Source organism: Bombina bombina, chromosome 2 (assembly GCF_027579735.1).
Source record: "Bombina bombina isolate aBomBom1 chromosome 2, aBomBom1.pri, whole genome shotgun sequence".
Taxonomy (NCBI): Eukaryota; Metazoa; Chordata; class Amphibia; order Anura; family Bombinatoridae; genus Bombina; species Bombina bombina.
The window spans coordinates 1,139,375,125-1,139,400,244 of NC_069500.1; the positions used below are offsets into that span (position 1 = coordinate 1,139,375,125).

The 25,120-nt window shown below is 39.1% G+C and overlaps 1 protein-coding gene across 1 annotated transcript in view; it reads right to left on the minus strand.

The window, feature by feature from the left end:
- Positions 1 to 25,120, minus strand: part of SPOCK3 (SPARC (osteonectin), cwcv and kazal like domains proteoglycan 3) — a 672,113-nt gene that overhangs the window by 126,847 nt on the left and 520,146 nt on the right. The window contains exon 6 of the mRNA XM_053703805.1: positions 17,579 to 17,693. Coding sequence (XP_053559780.1) covers positions 17,579 to 17,693 — 115 coding nt within the window. The remainder of the gene's footprint in view (positions 1 to 17,578; positions 17,694 to 25,120) is intronic.

A 25,120-nucleotide genomic window follows, 5' to 3' on the forward strand; every position in this document is an offset into this window, starting at 1 on the left:
AGTTGATGCAGAGTCTTGTTTTAATCCATAAAGGGCATAATCCCCTAACATTCCTAAATTGTTTGGAATAATGTGCTTTAAAACATCAGGTTATGATGTTTTATCGATCAGGCAGTGTAAGGGTTACGCCCGCTTCACAGTGACAGACCAAACTCCCCGTTTAACGCACCGTACTGCATTATTCTAGGGCCAAAGGGAATCACAGAATAACACCACGATGCCCCTGCGAGGGTGGCCTGCCTCTGCCTGTCATTTTTTTTTTTCGATTAGTGGTACTAAGCGTGAAAGCTACTGTGACAACAGATATGAGTGGCACTATGCACTGCAGAAGTTGGCAGAGTAGACGCTGTAAGGCCTGACACACACGCTTGCAGATAACTAACTGCTATTCAATCTATTACAGTCAAAATTGTATTTTTTTTTTTTAAATGTACACTACTGTTGACACCAGATATGAGTTGCACCTGGTTTGACACCGTGCCCTGGCAGGCCCTGGATACGCTCACGTGTGGAAGGTAACTGACTGCTTTATTTCACAGTCAAATTTCTAGTTTTTTTCTTTATGTACACTACTGTTTCACCAGATTATGATTGCCACTGGTGGACACTTGTGCCCTGGCAGGCCCTGAAAAGCACACGGCATGAAGGAAACTGACTGCTTATTATTTCACAGTCAAATTCTAGGTTTTTTTTTTAATGTACACTACTGTTACACCAGAGATGAGTTCGCACTGGTGTGACACTTGTGCCCTGGCAGGCCCTGAAACGCACACGAGCATGAAGGTAACTGACTGCTTATTATTCACAGTCAAATTTCTAGTTTTTTTTTTAATGTAAATCTACTGGTGTACACCAGATATGAGTTGCACTGGTGTGACACTGTGCACCGGCAGGCCCTGAAACGCACATGCGTGAAGGAAACTGACTGCTATTATTTCGCAGTCAAATTTCTAGTTTTTTTTTTTAATGTACACTACTGTTAACACCAGATATGAGTTGCACTGGTGTGACACTGTGCCCTGGCAGGCCCTGAAACGCACCAGTGTGAAGGAAACTGACTGCTATTATTTCACAGTCAAATTTCTATTTTTTTTTTAATGTACACTACTGTTACACCAGATATGAGTTGCACTGGTGTGACACTGGCAGGCCCTGAAACGCACACGCGTGAAGGAATCTGACTGCTATTATTCCACAGTCAAATTTTTTTTTTTTTTTTTTTTTTATTGAGGTACCCAAAATAGACATACAAACAGTATAGGTATGTAACAAAAATGGCATACAGTAGGTTTTCTGAAAGTGTTACATAATAGAACTTAAACAGAACAACAAATTTATTGTGCAATGCCTATGTCAAGATAAACCTTCTTTCATCCACGCTAGAGGCCCATCATGGACCAAACATAAGGGAAATATCTGAAAGTGAGGGAAGGTAAAAGGAAAGAGAGAGACCGCTCTTGGATCTCACAATTGTGACCTCAGATTTTATAGGTTATTTTTCTGCGAAGTTATTTTTTCACATAAAAATAGAATTCCCATAATGAACATTTAAGACCAAGTAGGCTCAATTAGTTAGATAAGAGATGCTTAGGAAGGTATAGATATTCGGTTCGTGAAAAAAGAGAAAATCATTCTAATGCGTAAGTTATATAGTGGGATGAATAAAAATAAGGATGCGGCATAGGCAAGAGAAGCCGCATATTTAACCCTCCTAAATTAGGAGGTATATTCCACTATGGGGGGGGGGGGGAGGTGGTGTGCTGAACGTAAGAGTAGGAAGCTGGGTATAGGTGCAGGTCCCGCCTGCGCTAAGAAAAGAAAAGAAAAAAAGGGCATCCTGGAGAGGCTGAGGTCATAGTATAGGATAGGTATTAATTAGCAGTATGGGAACAGCTCTCCTATATACACATGCAAATATAGGTAATATTGATAGCGTAGGGGTATGGCATGATTACACAACAGTTGCAGCTAAATAAGCGAGATCAAATCTATAACTTTAGCACAGAATGAGCAATTAGAACATTACACATGTACAAGTAAACCTCCTCTAAATAAGATAGATATTAGTCAGTAGTATAGTTACAGCATTACTGAGCTACAATCCCACAGAAGCAATACAGAATACACATGAGTTTGCCATTGTTTTACATCAATTATAGGTAGGATACCAGGGGAAAATCTGAAATTTGAGCATATAGCAACAAGGTAGGGCACTGCTCATGGACATTGATATGCATTGTGGTGTAAAACCTTGTCTCGAACTATGCTATGGGGCTATGAACCCGTTAAATATAGGCATCACGCTGCCCCGGCCGCCGGCAGCGAGACGTCATACTCACAAATCTCACCTCAGCTCCATACTTATTCAAGCAATATGAAAGCCCACAAACATGAAGAAATATGTATATAAATGATTTGAATGCTATTTCTTCCAATAGGTGTAAAACAATAAGGAGCTAGTAAATACAGTATGATAAGGCATACAAACAGTGCTTGTCCGCCACAATGCAAACTAATTGGCATATATTTAAAACAAAGTTTGATAGCTTACTCTATAAAACATTAACAAACTTAGTCAAAAAAATTTGTATGAAGACAGTTTAGGTATTATCCTGCGGAAGGTCTGTGATAGCAAAGTATTTTGTGAAACCTGTATATTAAACCTTTCATTCAACGTGCATGTGCTAGAAATAACAAATATTAATGTCAACTGTAAAACATATGGCATAGAGTTAACAGTTCTGAGAGTCCATCTCTGATCACCCTGTGCAAGGGCAAGTCTCAACCCACGCCACATTTCAAGAAGCAAACTGAGCCTCTAAACACAGCAGCTGCCATTACTCAGAGGGTATGCACAGGCCCCAAAATGTATTTTTACTCACTGCAGATTCCTCTCGAGTGACCTTCTGCTTCAATAGGGACCCAAAGCTCATAAATCTTGCAATGTCTGCCTTTAATGTAGTGCACAGAAGCCCATAGGGTGACTGCACAGCGAGGATAAGTTGTACCCTGCGGTATGGCTGGGGGCCATCTATCAATGAGAGAGGTGCAGGAGAAAAGTGTAAAACACGCAGCTCACCACCAGTATCCGTCGCAGTGCCAACACACTGTTCCTCTGCTTCCACCGTGTCCACGAATAGTGGAAGGTGTTCCGATATTACCCTCTTGGCTGTCGGCTTTGGTAAGACAGTTGATGTGTCTGAGCTCCTCTGTACTGCGCTCTCAGCCGGGACACCCAGAGTAGGAGTTTATGTAGAGAGGGACTTGAAAGCTTCAGTTACTGCTTCTAGAAGGACTTCATTGTGGCGCACCAATAGTTCTGCCATCTGATTGAGAAAGACCGCAGCCATAGCCTCACACGTGTATTGCGCTAGAGGAGGTTAGAAACGGGGTTTCCAAATTTGTTAAGTATGGTTAAACTGCCATCAGTTGGGCAAAAGATACCTATCCCCAGGGATCTGTAGTAAGGCACTTGGGTCGGATTTTGAGTTTATTTAGGCCCTTGCGATATTGGAAAAGTTGGAGCCGTTCCCATCCGGCATCGAAGATGGTCGCCAGATTCACTCAACCACTTAGCAAGTATCAAGTGTTCTCAGATGAATGCAACCTCTCGTTACTCTCGATATAAGATGTCCAGGCTAGAGCTGATCGGTAGGCAGATTAGGGAAATCTAAGATGCTTTGGTTGCTTTTTTAAGGTAAATGAGCGGTAGAAGATAAAGGTTTTGTTCAGAGCTCATGGAATATGCGACCGCTCATCTACCCAGCTGGCTCCGCCCCCCCCACAGTCAAATTTTTAGGTTTTTTTTAAATGTACACTACTGTTACACCAGATATAGTTGCACTGGTGTGACACTGTGCCCTGGCAGGCCCTGAAACGCACACGTGGGAAAGAAACTGACTGCTATTATTCACAGTCAAAGTTTCTAGTTTTTTTTTTTTAACCCCTTAAAGGGCCATTAAACCCCAAAATTCTTTCACAATTCAGATATACAATACAATTTTAAACAACAGTCTCCAATTTACTTCAATTTATCTAATTTGCTGCAATCTTGTATATACTTTTGTTAAAGAAATAGCAATGCACATTGGTGAGCCAATCACATGAGGCATCTATTTGGCAGCCACCATCAGAAGCTACTGAGCATATCTAGATATGTTTTTCAGGAAAGAATATCAAGAGAATTAAGCAAATTAGATAATAGAAATAAATTAGATAGTTTGTTTTAAAATGTTATTCTCTATTCTGAATAATGAAAGGAAAAATGTGGGTTTAATGTCCCTTTAATGACCGAGGACGTACGCCCATACGTCCTCAGAAAAAAATACAGTTAACGCTCTGAGGACGTATGGCTTACGTCCTCGGTTTGGAAAGCAGCTGGAAGCGATCCTGATCGCTTCCAGCTGCTTTCTGGATATTGCAGGTTGCCACGATATCGAGGCATCCTGCAATATCATATTTTACCCCTCCGGTGCAGAGAGAGCCACTCTGTGGCCCTCTCTGCACCGGGCATCGATGGCCGCATTCGTTGGTGGGTGGGAGCTGAAGTGGGAGGAGGGTGGGTGGCCATCGATGCGGTCCTAGTCAGAGAGGGGGGCGGGAATCGCCGGGAGCGCGTGCGCATGCACGGGAGGAGGCGGTGGGTGCGTGCACGGGGAGGGAGCGGGTGGGAACTGCTACACTACAGAAAAAAATGTTTTTATAAGTGGGAGAAAGGGGTGCAAAATAGATCTGGGAGCGGGTGGGTGATTGGGTCTTGGGGGGGTAGCTACACTACAGAAAATATGAAATAAAAAATTAAAAAAAAAAACATTTTATTGCAAACTGGGTACTAGCAGACAGCTGCCAGTACCCAATATGGCCCCCAATTAAGGCAGAGGGGAGGGTTAGGAATGCTGTTTTTGGGGGGGGGGATAAGGGAGGGTTGGGGGCTAAGGGGGGGATCTTACACAACAGCATATGTAAATATGCTATAAATATATATATATATATATATATATATATATATAGTATATTTAAAAAAGATACCTTTTATTTTAGTACTGGCAGACTTTCTGCCAGTACTTAAGATGGCAGGCGACAATGTGGGTGGGGGAGGGAGAGAGTTATTTGGGAGGGATCAGGGGTCTGATGTGTCAGGTGGGAAGCTGATCTCTACACTAAAGCTAAAATTAACCCTGCAAGCTCCCTACAAGCTACCTAATTAACCCCTTCACTGCTGGCATAATTCAAAGTGTTGTGCGCAGTTGAATTTCGTGGCCTTCTAACAACCAAAAAGCAACGCCAAAAGCCATATATGTCTGCTATTTCCTGAACAAAGGGGATCCCAGATAAGCATTTACAACCATTTGTGCCATAATTGCACAAGCTGTTTGTAAATAATTTCAATAAGAAACCTAAAGTGTTGTGAAAAAGTTGACTATTTTTTTTAATTTGATCGCATTTGGCGGTGAAATGGTGGCATGAAATATACCAAAATGGGCCTAGATCAATACTTGGGGTGTCTACTACACTACACTAAAGCTAAAATTAACCCTACAAAGCTCCCTAATTAACCCCTGCACTGCTGAGCATAATACACGTGTGGTGCGCCAGCGGCATTTAGCGGCCTTCTAATTACCAAAAAGCAATGCCAAAGCCATATAGTCTGCCTATTTCTGAAAAAGGGGATCCCAGAGAAGCATTTACAACCATTTGTGCCATAATTGCACAAAAATGTTTGTAAATTATTTCAGTGAGAAACCTAAAATTTGGAAAAATGTAACGTTTTTTTTATTTGATCGCATTTGCGGGTGAAATGGTGGCATGAAATATACCAAAATGGGCCTAGATCAATACTTGGGGTTGTCTACTACACTACACTAAAGCTAAAATTAACCCTCAAAGCTCCCTACAAGCTCCCTAATTAACCCCTGCACTGCTGAGCATAATACACGTGTGGTGCGCAGCCGGCATTTAGCGCGCTTCTAATTACCAAAAAAGCAATGCCAAAGCCATATATGTCTCTATTTCTGAAAAAGGGATCCCAGAGAAGCATTTACAACCATTTGTGCCATAATTGCAACAAAGTTTGTAGAATTATTTCAGTGAGAAACCTGACAAATTTGAAAAAATGTAACGTTTTTTTTTATTTGATCGCATTTGGCGGTGAAATGGTGGCATGAAATATACCAAGATGGGCCTAGATCAATACTTTAGGTTGTCTACTACACTACACTAAAGCTAAAATTACCCAAAAAGCTCCCTACATGCTCCTAATTAACCCCTTCACTGCTGGACATAATACACGTGTGGTGCGCAGTAGCATTAAGGCAGCCTTCTAATTATCAAAAAGCACGTCAAAAGCCATATAATGTCTGCTATTTCTGAACAAAGGGATCCCAGAGAAAAATGTACAACCATTTATGCCATATATTGCACAAGCTATTTGTAAAAATTTCAGTGAGAAACCTAAAGTTTGTGAAAAAAATTGTGAAAAAGTGAACAATTTTTTTAATTAGATCGCATTTGGTGGTGAAATGGTGGCATGAAATATACCAAAAAGGGCCTAGATCAATACTTTGGGATGTCTTCTAAAAAAAATATATATATAAATGTCAATGGCTTTTCAGGGATTCCTGACAGATATCAGTGTTCCAATGTAACTAGCGCTAATTTTGAAAAAAAAAATGGTTTGGAAATAGCAAAGTGCTACTTGTATTTATGGCCCTATAACTTGCAAAAAAAGCAAAGAAACATGTAAACATTGGGTATTTCTAAACTCAGGACAAAATTTAGAAACTATTTAGCATGTGTGTTTTTTGGTGGTTTGTAGATGAGTAACAGATTTTGGGGGTCAAAGTTAGAATAAGTGTGTGTTTTTTTCCATTTTTTCCTCATATTTTATAAAAAAAAGTTTATAGTAAATTATAGGATATGATGAAAATAATGGTATCTTTAGAAAGTCCATTTAATGGTGAGAAAACGGTATATATATGTGTGGGTACAGTAAATGAGTAAGAGGAAAATTACAGCTAAACACAAACACTGCAGAAATGTAAAAATAGCCCTGGTCCCCAAACGGACAGAAAATGAAAAGTGCTGTGGTCATTAGGGGTTAATGTACACTACTGTTACAGATATGAGTTGCACTGGGGTGACCACTGTGCCCTGGCAGGCCCTGAAACGCACACGTGTGAAGGAAACTGACTTCTATTATTTCACAGTCAAAAAAGTGTTGTTGTTTTTTTTAAATGTACACTACTGTTACACCAGATATGAGTTGTACTGGTGTGACACTGTGCCCTGGCAGGCCCTGACATGCACACGTGTGAAGGAAACTGACTGCTATTATTTCACAGTCAAAAAAAGTGTTGTTATTTTTAAATGTACACTAATGTACACCAGATATGAGTGGTGGTACTGACAAGTGGGCACAGTATACGCTGTAAGCCTGACACACCACGCTGGCAGGCAGGCAACTGCAATTAGATTACACAGGAAAAAAAAAAAAGCAGACTGATGTTCTAGCCCTAAAAAGGGCTTTTTGGGGTGCTGTCCTTAGAGCAGAGATCAGATGAGTCCTTCAGGACTAATAGTGGACACTGAATACACTAGCCTAGCTATTCGATTTCCCTATTAAATCAGCAGCAGCTACACTGTCCCTCCTCTCACTAAGAATGCAGCTTCCAAATGAATCTAAAATGGATGCTGTCCAGGAGGTGGGAGGGTCTGCTGCTGATTGGCTGGAATGTGTCTGCTGACTGTGAGGTACAGGGTCAAGTTTACTCAATGATGACGAATAGGGGGTGGACCGAACATCGCATATGTTCGCCCCGCCGAGGCGAACGCGAACATGCTATGTTCCGCCGGGAACTATTCGCGACATCACTAGTTAGCAATATATACAATTATTTGCTTGCTTAATCTTTATTCTCCTGCTGTTCTTTTTTTTCCCCCACAGTCCAGAGAGTCTCACTAGTACCCACTATTTACAGCTTAGTTACTGTTCAAATGTTTAATAAGTGTCCACAATAAATGTAGGCTCCACGTGTCTAGCAGAGCTGTAATGGCCCACCAGCTGATTGACAAAGATACATAAAAAAGGTATCTGGTTTTCTTAATCTCGTTTAGATAAGGGTACTTTCTTTAAGGAGCGCCTGCTAGCAATAGAGCTGAGGGTTAAATAAGGATTCTGTTTGATTGCTATAAGTTCTTGGCACAGTGCTGCATATATGTAGAGAAAGAGATTGAAAAATGGCATTTCGCGCCACAACTAAGGGAGCACCAGGCTGTGTAACACTCTAGGTAAATATCCTAGTCACCACATAAAGTTTATGCTGCAAGTGTGGGGATATTTAAACTTTAAGAACTTTGGGCTATATAAAGAATGGTCAGTGCCTGTCCAGCCGCTACTCACTGTTATTATTGTTGAACCAGATTGGGTAAGATTCTTAGCCCGGCGTCTTAAGTGCAGCTCTGCTTGTTGTTGTAATGAGCTTAGCAGAGCTCCGGAGGCGGATCCCCGACCCTCCGGAGCTAATGATGGTGTGCTGCAGCTGTCGCTATGTCAGATATATTTTCCGTTTGCCGGGAATTCTATCAAAGCGTGGTTTCTCTGAGTCTAGAAAGCCTGTCACCAGGAAGATCTATCATAAGATTTGGCACAAATATCTTTATTGGTGTGAATCCAAAGGTTACTTGTGGAGTAAGATTAGGATTCCTAGAATATTGTCTTTTCTCCAAGAAGGTTTGGAGAAGGGATTATCTGCTAGTTTATAGTGGCGACAATGTCGGGGAGCGGCAGATTAGGGGTTAATAAATGTATTATAGTGTTTGCGATGGCGGGAGGGCCTCGGTTTAGGGGTTAATATGTAGTTTATGGGTGTTAGTGTACTTTTTAACACTTTAGTTATGAGTTTTGACTTTAGATGGCGTTACGGATCTTGTCAGTTTAGGTTGTACCGCTCACTTTTTGGCCTCCCAGGCAAACTCCTAATACCGGCGCTATGGGAGTCCCATTGAAAAATTATGTGACAGGCTAAAAAGGTGTGCGGTACACCTATACCTACAGCGTTAGGGAAAAAGCAGCATTATGGGCCATAACGTTGCTTTTTCAATTATAAGACAAACTCGTAATTTAGCTGTAAGTTAGATGCTTACACTACACAATAATAGCAATTACAGTTGACCGAGGTGGAAGTGAAAGTGCACATTTAAAGTCACTAAGGTCCTCAGTAAGACCCATTGCACTGACAATGTTTATCAATGGAGTTTCCATGGCATGTGCTGGATTTTGTACACCTGTTACAAAAGATAACACCCACTGGTGCTAACATTGCTAGAATAGCTCCACAAAACTGCTTGTTCCCTACCACCAACAACAAATCAATCACAGAATCACAAAAAAAAATATGGGCGCCCAAAAGGCAAATCTAGAGGAGAATCAAGCTACAAAGCACATAAATCAGAACATAATAAGTGCAGGAGCTATTCTATAAATGTATTCAGTATGGCATAAATTAAAGATAATGAAAATAAGTGAAACAATATAAAAGATAAATGTTTAATAAAAATCAAGAGTAAAAAGCAGCTCAGATAACAAATGGATATCCCAAATAATCACGCAATCTAAAATATCCAAAGCACAGGTGCCCAATATTAAATGCTCATTATTAAAAGCTCAATATTAAAAGCTCAGTATTAAAGGCTCAATGTTAAAAGTTGACACTGTTAAGCAATAGAACAAATACTAAAATAATAATAAGTTGTGCATAGAAAATCTCTGCTGCAGACAGAGATTCAATTCAAAGTTCACAAGAAAAGTATTGCAATTATGTAATGGATATTTCCTCATCCAGCGTTTGTTCCAACACGCTGGTTAGTGCGCACCAGGAAAAGGGTCCTAACGTACCTTGGGTTAACTCTGGAACTCCACGTTATTTGTATCATTAAAACTGGTGTAGAATCATATCTTAAGCTCTGGGAATACTAATGGTATGAACACGGGAGGGAGAAAGCCGCCAAGCTCCTCTCCCCTGTACTTCCTGGAAACCTCCTACAGCTGAGTATGACAAATTCACTTGATGCAGCCATAGTGTCCCTGTTCTGGACACAATGGATTGAAGTTACAGCAATGCGTTTCGGCTCATGTAGAGCCTTTCAAGCAAATCTACAATCCAGTGGCATCCTCCTCTTTAAATACCCAATTTAGGCTATTAAAGTGACAGGCACTTTTTATGTCTTAATGGCATTTGTATATTATAGCCATTTCAATGATAGCTAGATTGGGTGTCCGCAGTGATATATCTCACCTTTTAGTATCTAAACAATTGAAAATTGTAGTTTTACTTCTGGCAATATAAAACCTTCACTCATTACTAGTGCTTCATTTCAAAACTAATTGAAAAACATTTTGCAAGCCATTTAAAATATTATATATTTTTTATCTTATCATAAACATTTGTATTAAAACTATAAAAAAATAGCAGACATTCTGGTCTTGCTCATGCTTAAGCTATTGACACATCCTAATATGAGCTGCTGTTTACTCTTGATTTTTATTAAACATTTATCTTTTATATTGCTGTAACTTCATATCTTAAGCTCTGGGAATACTAATGGTATGAACACGGGAGGGAGAAAGCCACCAAGCTCCTCTCCCCTGTACTTCCTGGAAACCTCCTACAGCTGAGTATGACAAATTCACTTGATGTAGCATAGTGTCCTGTTCTGGACACAATGGGATGAAGTTACAGCATTGCGTTTCGGCTCATGTAGAGCCTTTGTCAAGCCAATCTACAATCCATTGGCATCCTCCTCTTTAAATACCCATTTAGGCTATTAAAGTGACAGGCACTTTTTATGTCTTAATGGCATTTGTATATTATAGCCATTTCAATGATAGCTAGATTGGGTGTCTGCAGTGATATATCTCACCTTTTAGTATCTAAACAATGGAACATTGTAGTTTTACTTCTGGCAATATAAAACCTTTCACTCATTACTAGTGCTTCATCTCAAAACTAATTGAAAAACATTTTGCAGCAATTTAAAATATATATATTTTTTATCTTATCATAAACATTTGTATTAAAACTATAAAAAAATAGCAGACATTCTGGTCTTGCTCATGCTTAAGCTATTGACACATCCTAATATGAGCTGCTGTTTACTCTTGATTTTTATTAAACATTTATCTTTTATATTGTTTCACTTATTTTCATTATCTTTATTTTATGCTATACTGAATACATTTATAGAATAGCCCTGCACTTATTATGTTCTGCTTTATGTGCCTTTTTGTAGCTTGATTCTCCTCTAGATTTGCCTTTTTGGGCGCCCACATTGTTTCTGTGATTTTGTACACCTGTTAGCAATGGGTGTGGCTGAAATCTAAAGTGACAATTATAATGGATTTTTGTACAGATTTGCATATTTTAATAAAGGGATATTAAAGTCATTATTTTACGTTGTTTATCTAAATGTGGGATGTTCCGGAAACACAATCATTTTGAGCTCCATTTATCAAGCTTTGATAGCAGTTTGGGAACCCTTGGGTGCAGGCAAATTCATGTAAGTTTGTAACCACAAGTTAGGAAGCAACAGTTTAAAGACTGCCGATTCTAACCTTTCTGCAACCTTGAGTTGGCAGAGTTAAATCATCCAGACTGATCTGCCTAACATGTTCTGCTCTCTTACGATTGGTTGTGCAAGAGCAAGGTACAGGCTTGCACAAGTACTTGCTTGAACAATGTTAATTGCATGTAGAGTTTTCTTTATGTTACAGTTCCAAAATAGAAATACTCTTCAGCCAATTATTGTCAAACCTCCAGAAAGGAACATGCTTTCTGTTAGGCTTGAAGTTACACCATAAACAGAAAAAAATAGGTTCATGGGCATGTTTAATCATTGTTTTAAACATTTTGATTTTCTTAAATGGAAGGCACCACTGCTTGTAGAACCTTTCTCCCAAAAATAGCCTCCGAAGAAGCAAAAGTATTGAATTTGGAAAATTTGGAAAAAGTATGAAGCGAAGACCAAGTCGCCACCTTACAAATCTGTTCAACAGAAGCATCATTTTTAAAAGCCCATGTGGAAGCCACAGCTCTAGTAGAATGAGCAGTAATTATTTCAGGAGGCTGCTGTCCAGCAGTCTCATAGGCCAAACGGATGATGCTTTTCAGCCAAAAGGAAAGAGAGGTAGCCGTAGCCCTTTGACCTCTCCGTTTACCAGAATAAACAACAAACAATGAAGATGTTTGACGGAAATCTTTAGTTGCTTGTAAGTAGAACTTTAAAGCACGAACCACATCAAGATTGTGTAACAGACGTTCCTTCTTTGATGAAGGATTAGGACACAGAGAAGGAACAACAATCTCTTGATTGATATTCTTATTAGAAACAACCTTAGGAAGAAACCCAGGTTTGGTACGCAAAACCACCTTATCTGCATGGAAAACAAGGTAAGGGGAATCACATTGTAAAGCAGATAGCTCAGAAACTCTTTGAGCCGAAGAGATAGCTACTAAAAACAAAACTTTCCAAGATAGAAGCTTAATATCTATGGAATGCATAGGTTCAAACGGAACCCCTTGAAGAACATTAAGAACTAAGTTTAGGCTCCATGGCGGAGCAACAGGTTTAAATACAGGCTTGATTCTGACCAAAGCCTGACTAAATGCTTGAACGTCTGGGACATCTGCCAGACGTTTGTGTAGTAGAATAGACAAAGCAGATATTTGTCCTTTTAGGGAACTAGCAGATAATCCCTTCTCCAAACCTTCTTGGAGAAAAGACAATATTCTAGGAATCCTAATCTTACTCCACAAGTAACCTTTGGATTCACACCAATAAAGATATTTGCGCCAAATCTTATGATAGATCTTCCTGGTGACAGGCTTTCTAGCCTGAATCAGGGTATCAATGACCGACTCAGAGAAACCACGCTTTGATAGAATCAGGCGTTCAATCTCCAAGCAGTCAGATGCAGAGAAATTAGATTTGGATGCGTGAACGGACCTTGGATTAGAAGGTCCCGCCTCATTGGCAGAGTCCACGGTGGAACCAAGGACATGTCCACTAGGTCTGCATACCAAATCCTGCGTGGCCAAGCAGGTGCTATCAGAATTACCGAAGCTCTCTCCTGCTTGATTCTGGCAACCAGACATGGGAGGAGAGGAAATGGTGGAAATACATAGTCCAGATTGAAGGACCAAGGCACTGCTAGAGCATCTATCAGTACCGCCTTGGGATCCCGGGACCTGGACCCGTAACAAGGAAGTTTGGCATTCTGACGAGACGCCATGAGATCAAATTCTGGTGTGCCCCATAGTTGAATAAGCAGGGCAAATACCTCCGGATGGAGTTCCCACTCCCCCGGATGAAAAGTCTGACGACTTAGAAAATCCGCATCCCAGTTCTCTACCCCTGGGATGTGGATTGCTGAGAGATGGCAAGAGTGATCCTCTGCCCACCGGATTATTTTGGTTACCTCCATCATCGCTAGAGGACTCCTTGTTCCTCCTTGATGATTGATATAAGCTACAGTCGTGATGTTGTCCGACTGAAATCTGATGAATTTGGCTGCAGCAAGCTGAGACCACGCCTGAAGCGCATTGAATATCGCTCTCAGTTCTAGAATGTTTATCGGGAGGAGAGCGTCCTCCCAAGACCATAAGCCCTGTGCTTTCAGGGAGTTCCAGACTGCACCCCAGCCTAGCAGGCTGGCATCTGTCGTTACAATGAGCCACTCTGGCCTGCGGAAACACATTCCCTGAGACATGTGGTCCTGAGACAACCACCAGAGAAGAGAGTCTCTGGTCCCCTTGTCCAGATGCAGTTGAGGAGATAAATCTGCATAATCCCCATTCCACTGTTTGAGCATGCATAGTTGCAGTGGTCTGAGTTGTAGGCGGGCAAAGGAACTATGTCCATTGCCGCTACCATGAGTCTGATTACCTCCATACACTGAGCCACTAATGGCCGAGGAATGGAATGAAGAGCTCGGCAAGTGGTTAAGTTTTAATTTTCTGACCTCCGTCAGAAATATTTTCATTTCTACCGAGTCTATCAGAGTCCCTAGGAAGGAAACTCTTGTAAGAGGGAAGAGAGAACTCTTTTTTATGTTCACCTTCCACCTGTGAGCTCTCAGAAAAGCCAACATGATGTCCGTGTGAGACTTGGCTAGCTGGAAAGTCGACGCCTGAATTAAGATGTCGTCTAGATAAGGCGCCACTGCTATGCCCGTGGTCACAGAACCGCCAGAAGGGACCCTAGCACTTTTGTGAAAATTCTGGGAGCCATGGCCAACCCGAAGGGAAGGGCCAAAAACTGGTAATGCCTGTTTAGAAAGGCGAATCTGAGAAATTTATGATGATCTCTGTGAATAGGGATGTGTAGATACGCATCCTTTAAGTCCACGGTAGTCATATATTGACCCTCCTGGATCAATAATCTTGAATGATGGAACCTTGAGGAACTTGTTTAGAATTTTGAGATCCAAGATTGGTCTGAAAGTTCCCTCTTTTTTGGGAACCACAAACAGGTTTGAATAAAACCCTAGCCCCTGTTCCTCTATTGGGACTGGGCGGATCACCCCCATGGTATGTAGGTCTTCTACACAGCGTAAGAACGCCTCTCTCTTTGTCTGGTTTACAAACAATCGAGAAATGTGAAATCTCCCCCTTGGAAGGGAGTCTTTGAATTCCAGAAGATACCCCTGGGACACAATTTTTAAAGCCCAGGGATTGTAAACATCTCTCGCCCAAGCCTGAGCGAGGAGAGAGAGTCTGCCCCTACTAGATCCGGTCCCGGATTGGGGGCTACCCCTTCATGCTGTTTTAGAAGCAGCTGCAGGCTTCTTGGTCTGTTTACCCTTGCTCCAAGCCTGGTTAGGTCTCCAGACTGACTTGGATTGGGCAAAATTTCCCCTCTTGTTTTGCAGTAGAGGAAGCTGAAGTGGGACAACTCTTAAAGTTCCAAAAGGAACAAAAATTATTCTGTTTGGTCCTCATCTTACTTGATCTATCCTGAGGGAGGGCATGACCTTTCCCTCCAGTGATGTCTGAAATAATCTCTTTCAGTTCAGGCCCGAATAGGGTCTTACCTTTGAAAGGAATGTTCAAAAGTTTAGATTTAGATGACACATCAGCAGACCAGGACTTAAGCCATAACGCCCTGCGTGCTAAAATGGCAAAACCTGAATTCTTTGCCGCTAATTTAGCCAGTTGAAATGCTGCATCTGCAATAAAAGAATTAGCCAACTTAAGGGCCTTAATTCTGTCCATAATCTCCTCTAATGGAGTCTCCATTTGAAGAGCCTCCTCTAGAGCCTCAAACCAGAAAGCAGCAGCAGTCGTTACAGGAACAATGCATGCAATAGGTTGGAGAGAAAAACCTTGATGAACAAAAATTTTCTTCAAGAGACCCTCTAATTTTTTATCCATAGGATCTTTGAAAGCACAACTGTCTTCGATAGGTATAGTTGTACACTTAGACAGAGTAGAAATAGCTCCCTCCACCTTAGGAACTGTCTGCCATGAGTCCCTTATGGTGTCAGATATGGGAAACATTTTCTTAAAAACAGGAGGGGGAGTGGACGGAATACCTGGTCTATCCCACTCCTTAGCAATAATATTCACAATCCTCTTAGGGACTGGAAAAACATCAGTGTAAACAGGAACCTCTAAGTATCTATCCACAATTTCTCTGGGACCACTATAGGGTCACAATCATCTAGAGTTGCTAATACCTCCCTAAGCAATAAGCGGAGGTGTTCAAGCTTAAATTTAAAGGCCGTCATATCAGAATCTGTCTGAGGAAGCGTCTTTCCTGAATCAGAAATTTCTCCCTCAGATAACAAATCCCTCACCCCTTCAGAGCATTGTGAGGGCATATCAGATACGGCTACTAAAGCATGAGACGGCTCAGCATTTTTCCTTAACTCAGATCTGTCCCGCTTTTCTTGTAAACCAGGCAGTTTGGATAAAACCTCTGTGAGGGTTGTATTCATAACTGTGGCCATGTCTTGTAAAGTAAATGAATTTGATGCACTAGAGGTACTTGGCGTCACTTGTGCGGGCATTGCTGGTTGTGACACTTGGGGAGAGCTAGATGGCGAACCCTCATTTGCTTCTGACTGAGAATCATCTATTGCTCTATTTTTAAGTGCTAATATATGTTCTTTATAATTTATAGACATATCAGTACAATTGGGACACATTCTAAGAGGGGATTCCACAATGGCTTCCAAACATATTGAACAAGGATTTTCCTTGGTGTCAGACATGTTAAACAGGCTAGTAATGTAACAAGCAAGCTTGGAAAACACTGTAATCAAAGTAAATAACACTTAGAAATAAAACGGTACTATGCCTTTAAGAGAAAAAAAGCTGCACAAGTTCTGCAAAACAGTGTTAAAAAGCAGTAAACTTAACAAAATTTTTACGTAATATCTTACAGCCTTAGTAACTTTGCACAGCTATGCAAATAAACAATTAACCCCTTAATGGCAAAACCGGATTGAAAAAACGTCCAAACCGGTAAAAAAGACGTTTAGCACCTTGCCACAGCTCTGCTGTGGTGCCTACCTGCCCTTCAGAACGATTTGTGGGGAAAAAACATCCTTTACAGCCCTCAAACACAGCAGGAACCACTGGAGAAGCAGTTGTATGTCTCTTAGGAAAAGAAACTGTGCAACTGAGGTGCGAAAATAGGCCCCTCCCAACTCACTCAATGTTTTGAGGCCTATTAGAAAAACACCTGAGTGTCTCTTAATTAACCATGTGGGTTAAAAAAACCCTAAAACAGCCACAATGACCCCTTTAGTCCCTTCAAAAAAACGTTATAATTGCATCATTTACTGAACAAACAAAAAAGTTTTTTCCTAACAGTGTCACCAGTAACTTATGAGCCCTTCAAGCAAGCTTAAATTCCTATCCAAGTGTCTGAATACAGCTTACCCTTTCCTCATGGGGATATTGCCAGCCTTTTCTAGAAATAACATAGTCTGTCTAGAAAAATATAGACTGAACATACCTCATATGCAGCTCAGCATGCAAACCGTTCCCCCAACTGAAGTTTTCCTGTACTCTTCAGCCCTTGTGAGAACAACAGTGGATCTTAGTTACAAAGTGCTAAGATCATAATCCTCCTTGCAGAAATCTTCATCCCTTTTCTGCCAGAGAGTAAATAGTACACACCGGTACCATTTAAAATAACAAACTTTTGCTTGAGAAATAAAAAAACTAACATTTTTGTCACCACACTCGCTCTGCCCTTTCTAGTTTCTTAGAGTAGGCAAAGAGAATGACTGGGGGTGGAGCTAAGAGGGGAGCTATATAGACAGCTCTGCTGTGGGTGCTCTCTTTGCCACTTCCTGATGGGAAGGAGAATATCCCACAAGTAAGGATGAATCTGTGGACTCGATACATCTTACAAGAGAAAGCAGGGGTAGAATAAGACATGCTCAGACCATAATTCTAGAGAAAATAAATATGGCACTGTACTTTAGTTATCTGTCATAAAATATTACAGTAGAAGTTTTTGCTAGGAATAATATTTGAATCAAGCTAATTTATATATTTACTTTATTTCTTACCTCTTTTATTATTTTTGCTTGCAGTTCTTAATTTGTTTGACATACAGGGGCAGTGTCCTTCACACTTCACTGAGATCTGCTTACCAGAAATGCATGCTTGATATTCTAGTTTACACTGTAATGAAAATAAAAAAAGAGAAAATAAATGCTTTCAATACATTCCATCATTATTTTCTATATGCCTGTAATTGTATTATCATTTTTGTGGAATTCTGTGAATAGAAGGCGTTTTACAATGTCAGAGCTTATAAAATAATGGCTTGTCTTGAAAACAGCAATTGTAGAATCATTGCATGTTTTACTTTGTGTCATTTTAAAGCTGTTCTTTTAAGAAGTTTTAATCTATTTTAAAGCAATATTAAAATGTAGTTAAAAAAAGTAGTTTATCTAAATTTTCAAACGCAAAACTGCATCATCATTTTTGAAAAACATTGTTTTTGTTTGATGTCAAATTCTGTTCTATTGTCTATATTTATAGGGATAGTAAACACCTTGAGGTTTTTATATCAATTATTTATTTATGTATAATAAAACAACTTGCAGCATACTTTATTTGAATTTTATTTGATACGTTATTAATTTTGCCCCCTTTCCTGGTAATTTAGCTCTAACAATTGGGAACATAAAATGCAGCCTTCTGACTTCCAAAGGCTAACCATGCAACATATTTTCCCCTAATTAGCTTTATCTGATAACAACTGTAAAACAATGTACTATATATAAACATTATGACAGTGGCTAACCTTGTTACCTGGATTGGCTCCTCCAAATAAGCAAATGGAGTTGCTTTTGATAAAAATTGTAGTAAAATATAATATTTAATGTATATATATATATATATATATATATATATATATATATATATATATATATATATATATATATATATATATGTGTGTGTGTGTGTGTGTGTCCTTGGCTTACAATGTGTTTATGGTCCCTTTAAAGGGATATTAAATTCAAAAGAAAAAAAAGCCTTGTCATGTATTTTCATTATTTATTTTTCATGTAGATTAATCTTGATATTATGTCTTTTTTTCCATTGCCCCCAGAGAAGCTGGAATGGATTCAGACAACTTCAGAACCCTGACTTGGAGCTGCACTCTGATATCTTGGTTGCGCAGAAGCTCATCAAATTGACCTGAGCAAAACATACAAGATAAAAATACTCAACAGGGTTTTCAAATAGTTTGTCCCTGGGTTACAAAACAATGCACATTATACTAAAAAAAAAATAAGTGTTAAATAAATTTTAAACATTTTTTTTTTGCATACAGCTCATTTTACATTTTTCATATATATTGTGCATATAAAAATGATTTGATTGACACATTCTCTTGCCTGTGATATGTGTGTCACTACCGATGTAGAAAGATTTATCTTCTGTTTAAACACATTGCCACTGTATTACATTCTTTAAAAATAAGACTTTTTGAAAGACAACTAAATGTATTTTCCACAAAAAAAGATGTCTTTCTTTAATCACTGCGAGCCTTCTGTTAATGTCATTTTAATATAACATTCGTATAAAAACATGCATCGAAATACTGCTACACTTTGGATATTACAAGCTAATACTTCCACCTCAGAACATTAAATAAATGTAAGTAGTTGTAATTTATTGCATTCTTACTTCAACAGCTCAATATATTTATTTCCTGTGTGATCTCAGTCTCTGGATACGCTTAAAATGTTAACCTCTTGATTAAATCAATAACAGATAGCTAAAAATAGAAAATACCAATGCAGATAAAAGCTAAGTTTGTGTTTCACATCTGTTAACATAAAATGAAATCAAACAGCAACTTGTATAATTAAATAACTCTACTGATTACACAATTATTGTGCGCCTTATAAAATGCTGGTGTAGTGGTGAGACAATGGAAGTTGCCTGTGGCCAGCTTCCTTTTATTCTGGAGCAAGAAAGAATGTTCTACTTATATCTCCAGGAGACACAATCCTTATAAACTCCCTTTTCCATTTTACGGGTAGATTACAAGTGGCAGGCTATTAAGCGCTCAAGCTCGAGTGATAAATTCGCTAGAATAAGCTTTTTTCGCTCGTTGGGTAGCACAAGTATTAGTTGAAAGTAAAAGGTTTTTGCACAAGCACTACCCCGACTTGTGCAAAAAGCCGAACTTTGAATATTGTGTCAGCGTTAATGTATTCCTCCACTGACTTCAATGAAGCACAAAAAAAATAAAAAAAAATTCAAACACCCTATCTCATGAGCAAACCCGATCGGGTTTCCTTAAGTGCGTGAACTCAATATGAAATATGAATATATCAAATTCCAATGTTGTTCACAGAGCAGAATATTTTCTATTTATTCTTAATATATATATATATATATATATATATATATATATATATATATATATATATATATATATATATATATACATACACATACACACTGGTTGTTTAGTATATATATAATTATGATTATTTATACGTAAAGATATATACAGATATATATAGAAATATCTATTTATAAATACTTTGAACATAGTCATCTATGTGAAGAACATTGGAATGTTAAATATTTACAGTGAATACACATTCAAATACTTAAATATAAATATTGCATAAATATAATTTTTCATGTTTTCAGCTAGTTTACTCCAAAAGGCTCCAATGCACTTATTTATATACAATATATATATATATATATATATATATATATATATATATATATATATATATATATATATATATATATATATATACATTTATGAGTTTTATGTGTATATATGTACATACATATAAACATATACAGGGAGTGCAGAATTATTAGGCAAGTTCTATTTTTGAGGATTAATTTTATTATTGAACAACAACCATGTTCTCAATGAACCCAAAAAACTCATTAATATCAAAGCTGAATAGTTTTGGAAGTAGTTTTTAGTTTGTTTTTAGTTTTAGCTATTTTAGGGGGATATCTGTGTGTGCAGGTGACTATTACTGTGCATAATTATTAGGCAACTTAACAAAAAACAAATATATACCCATTTCAATTATTTATTTTTACCAGTGAAACCAATATAACATCTCAACATTCACAAATATACATTTCTGACATTCAAAAACAAAACAAAAACAAATCAGTGACCAATATAGCCACCTTTCTTTGCAAGGACACTCAAAAGCCTGCCATCCATGGATTCTTTCAGTGTTTTGATCTGTTCACCATCAACATTGCGTGCAGCAGCAACCACAGCCTCCCAGACACTGTTCAGAGAGGTGTACTGTTTTCCCTCCTTGTAAATCTCACATTTGATGATGGACCACAGGTTCACAATGGGGTTCAGATCAGGTGAACAAGGAGGTCATGTCATTAGATTTTCTTCTTTTATACCCTTTCTTGCCAGCCACGCTGTGGAGTACTTGGACGCGTGTGATGGAGCATTGTCCTGCATGAAAATCATGTTTTTCTTGAAGGATGCAGACTTCTTCCTGTACCACTGCTTGAAGAAGGTGTCTTCCAGAAACTGGCAGTAGGACTGGGAGTTGAGCTTGACTCCATCCTCAACCCGAAAAGGCCCCACAAGCTCATCTTTGATGATACCAGCCCAAACCAGTACTCCACCTCCACCTTGCTGGCGTCTGAGTCGGACTGGAGCTCTCTGCCCTTTACCAATCCAGCCATGGGCCCATCCATCTGGCCCATCAAGACTCACTCTCATTTCATCAGTCCATAAAACCTTAGAAAAATCAGTCTTGAGATATTTCTTGGCCCAGTCTTGACGTTTCAGCTTGTGTGTCTTGTTCAGTGGTGGTCGTCTTTCAGCCTTTCTTACCTTGGCCATGTCTCTGAGTATTGCACACCTTGTGCTTTTGGGCACTCCAGTGATGTTGCATCTCTGATATATGGCCAAACTGGTGGCAAGTGGCATCTTGGCAGCTGCACGCTTGACTTTTCTCAGTTCATGGGCAGTTATTTTGCGCCTTGGTTTTTCCACACGCTTCTTGCGACCCTGTTGACTATTTTGAATGAAACGCTTGATTGTTCGATGATCACGCTTCAGAAGCTTTGCAATTTTAAGAGTGCTGCATCCCTCTGCAAGATATCTCACTATTTTTGACTTTTTTGAGCCTGTCAAGTCCTTCTTTTGACCCATTTTGCCAAAGGAAAGGAAGTTGCCTAATAATTATGCACACCTGATATAGGGTGTTGATGTCATTAGACCACACCCCTTCTCATTACAGAGATGCACATCACCTAATATGCTTAATTGGTAGTAGGCTTTCGAGCCTATACAGCTTGGAGTAAGACAACATGCATAAAATGGGTGATGTGGTCAAAATACTCATTTGCCTAATAATTCTGCACTCCCTGTATATATATATATATATATATATATATATATATATATATATATATATATATATATATATATATATATATATATATATATATATATATATATATATATATATATATATATACAGGTAGCCCTCAGTTTACGTCGAGGTTAGGTTCCAGAAGGAATGGTTGTAAATCGAAACCGTTGTAAATTGAAACCCAGTTTATAATGTAAGTCAATGGGAAGTGAGGGAGTTAGGTTCCAGGCCCCTCTCAAAATTGTCATAAGTAACACCTAATACATTATTTTTAAAGCTTTGAAATGAAGACTTTAAATGCTGAACAGCATTATAAACCTAATAAAATAATCACACAACACAGAATATATAATTAAACTAAGTTAAATAAACAAAAACATTTGATAAACAGCATTATAAACCTAATAAAATAATCACACAACACAGACTTTACTTGCATTTTTCTGCAAACAGTTCTTTCTATGCATTCCAATCTGGACTGATTTATAGAAAGGAAGGTCTTGTTCCTTTGAAATCTGCTTGATAGCTCAAGTCTGGTTAAACTGATTAATTTCAGCTTCCTTGGCTTACATATATTTGCTGCAACACAAGCGGACAGCTCCACCTACTGGCTATTTTAATCAATGCACTGCTTCTCAATGCTTTTCAATAGCAGTCACATGTTAGTATGGTGGTTTTTAGTTTAGTTTAGTAGTTTTTAGTTTGTTTTTAGTTTTAGCTATTTTAGGGGGATATCTGTGTGTGCAGGTGACTATTACTGTGCATAATTATTAGGCAACTTAACAAAAAACAAATATATACCCATTTCAATTATTTATTTTTACCAGTGAAACCAATATAACATCTCAACATTCACAAATATACATTTCTGACATTCAAAAACAAAACAAAAACAAATCAGTGACCAATATAGCCACCTTTCTTTGCAAGGACACTCAAAAGCCTGCCATCCATGGATTCTTTCAGTGTTTTGATCTGTTCACCATCAACATTGCGTGCAGCAGCAACCACAGCCTCCCAGACACTGTTCAGAGAGGTGTACTGTTTTCCCTCCTTGTAAATCTCACATTTGATGATGGACCACAGGTTCACAATGGGGTTCAGATCAGGTGAACAAGGAGGTCATGTCATTAGATTTTCTTCTTTTATACCCTTTCTTGCCAGCCACGCTGTGGAGTACTTGGACGCGTGTGATGGAGCATTGTCCTGCATGAAAATCATGTTTTTCTTGAAGGATGCAGACTTCTTCCTGTACCACTGCTTGAAGAAGGTGTCTTCCAGAAACTGGCAGTAGGACTGGGAGTTGAGCTTGACTCCATCCTCAACCCGAAAAGGCCCCACAAGCTCATCTTTGATGATACCAGCCCAAACCAGTACTCCACCTCCACCTTGCTGGCGTCTGAGTCGGACTGGAGCTCTCTGCCCTTTACCAATCCAGCCATGGGCCCATCCATCTGGCCCATCAAGACTCACTCTCATTTCATCAGTCCATAAAACCTTAGAAAAATCAGTCTTGAGATATTTCTTGGCCCAGTCTTGACGTTTCAGCTTGTGTGTCTTGTTCAGTGGTGGTCGTCTTTTAGCCTTTCTTACCTTGGCCATGTCTCTAAATATTGCACACCTTGTGCTTTTGGGCACTCCAGTGATGTTGCAGCTCTGAAATATGGCCAAACTGGTGGCAAGTGGCATCTTGGCAGCTGCACGCTTGACTTTTTTCAGTTCATGGGCAGTTATTTTGCGCCTTGGTTTTTCCACACGCTTCTTGGAATACAGATGGAATACACCCAAGGGTGTTAAGTGAACTTAGCACTGTTATAGACAAACCTTTACTCTTAATTTTTCAAGACTCATTATCCTCAGGCATGGTACCCCAGGATTGGCGTAAAGCTGATGTGGTGCCACTCTTCAAAAAGGGAAGCAGGGATGATCCAGGAAGCTATAGACCAGTTAGTCTGACATCAATAGTGGGGAAGATATTTGAAGGGATTATAAGGGATTATATTGATGAGCATATTCGTGTAAACAAGATTATGAGTTCTAATCAGCATGGCTTTAGGAGAAATAGATCATGTCAAACTAATCTAATTAGATTCTACGAGGAAGTAAGTAAAAATATAGATAAAGGGGAATCAGTTGATGTGATATACTTAGATTTTGCAAAGGCATTTGATACAGTGCCACATGAGAGATTAATGCACAAAATTAAGGGACTGGGAATAGCTGAAAATGTTAGCTCATGGATAAATAACTGGATAAAAGATAGGGAGCAACGAGTAGCAGTAAATGGATCATACTCAGATTGGACAAAGGTAATCAGTGGCGTCCCCCAGGGATCAGTACTGGGCCCTGTTCTTTTTAATATTTTTATAAATGACTTGGAGCAAGGATTAAATAGCGACATCTCTATTTTTGCAGATGATACTAAGTTAAGTAAGGTCATTAGGTCAGAGCAGGATGAACTCTCTTTGCAAAGGGATTTGCTAAAATTAGAACTATGGGCAAGTGAATGGAAAATGAGATTTAATACGGAAAAATGTAAGGTTCTACATTTTGGAAGTAAAAATAAGCAGGCTATGTATTTTTTAAATGGGACAAGACTTAGCCAAACACAGGAGGAAAGGGATTTGGGAGTAGTAATAGATAACAAGCTAAAGATGAGTGCACAATGCAGGGCAGCGGCTTCAAAGGCTAATAAAATACTAGCATGTATTAAAAGAGGCATTGATTCAAGGGAGGAAAGCATAATTCTGTCATTATATAAAGCCCTGGTAAGACCTCACCTTGAGTTTGGAGTGCAGTTCTGGGGACCGATTGCTAAAAAAGATATTGCAGAACTAGAAAAAGTTCAGAGAAGGGCCACAAAGCTAATAAGGGGATTGGAGAAATTAACCTATGAGGAGAGGGTAGCCAAACTGGGTCTGTTCTCTTTAGAAAAAAGGCGCTTGAGAGGTGACATGATTACTTTATATAAATATATTCAAGGCCCATATACAGAGATGGCAGAAGCTCTTTTTATTCCAAGAAAATTGGTTCTGACAAGAGGTCATAATTTAAGGTTGGAGGAAAGGAGATTTAATCTCCTGCAATGGAAACGTTTTTTCACTGTAAGAGCAATAAAATTGTGGAACTCATTACCAAAGGAGGTAGTGAATGCCAATACCATAGATACATTTAAAAATAGTCTGGATAAATTTCTGT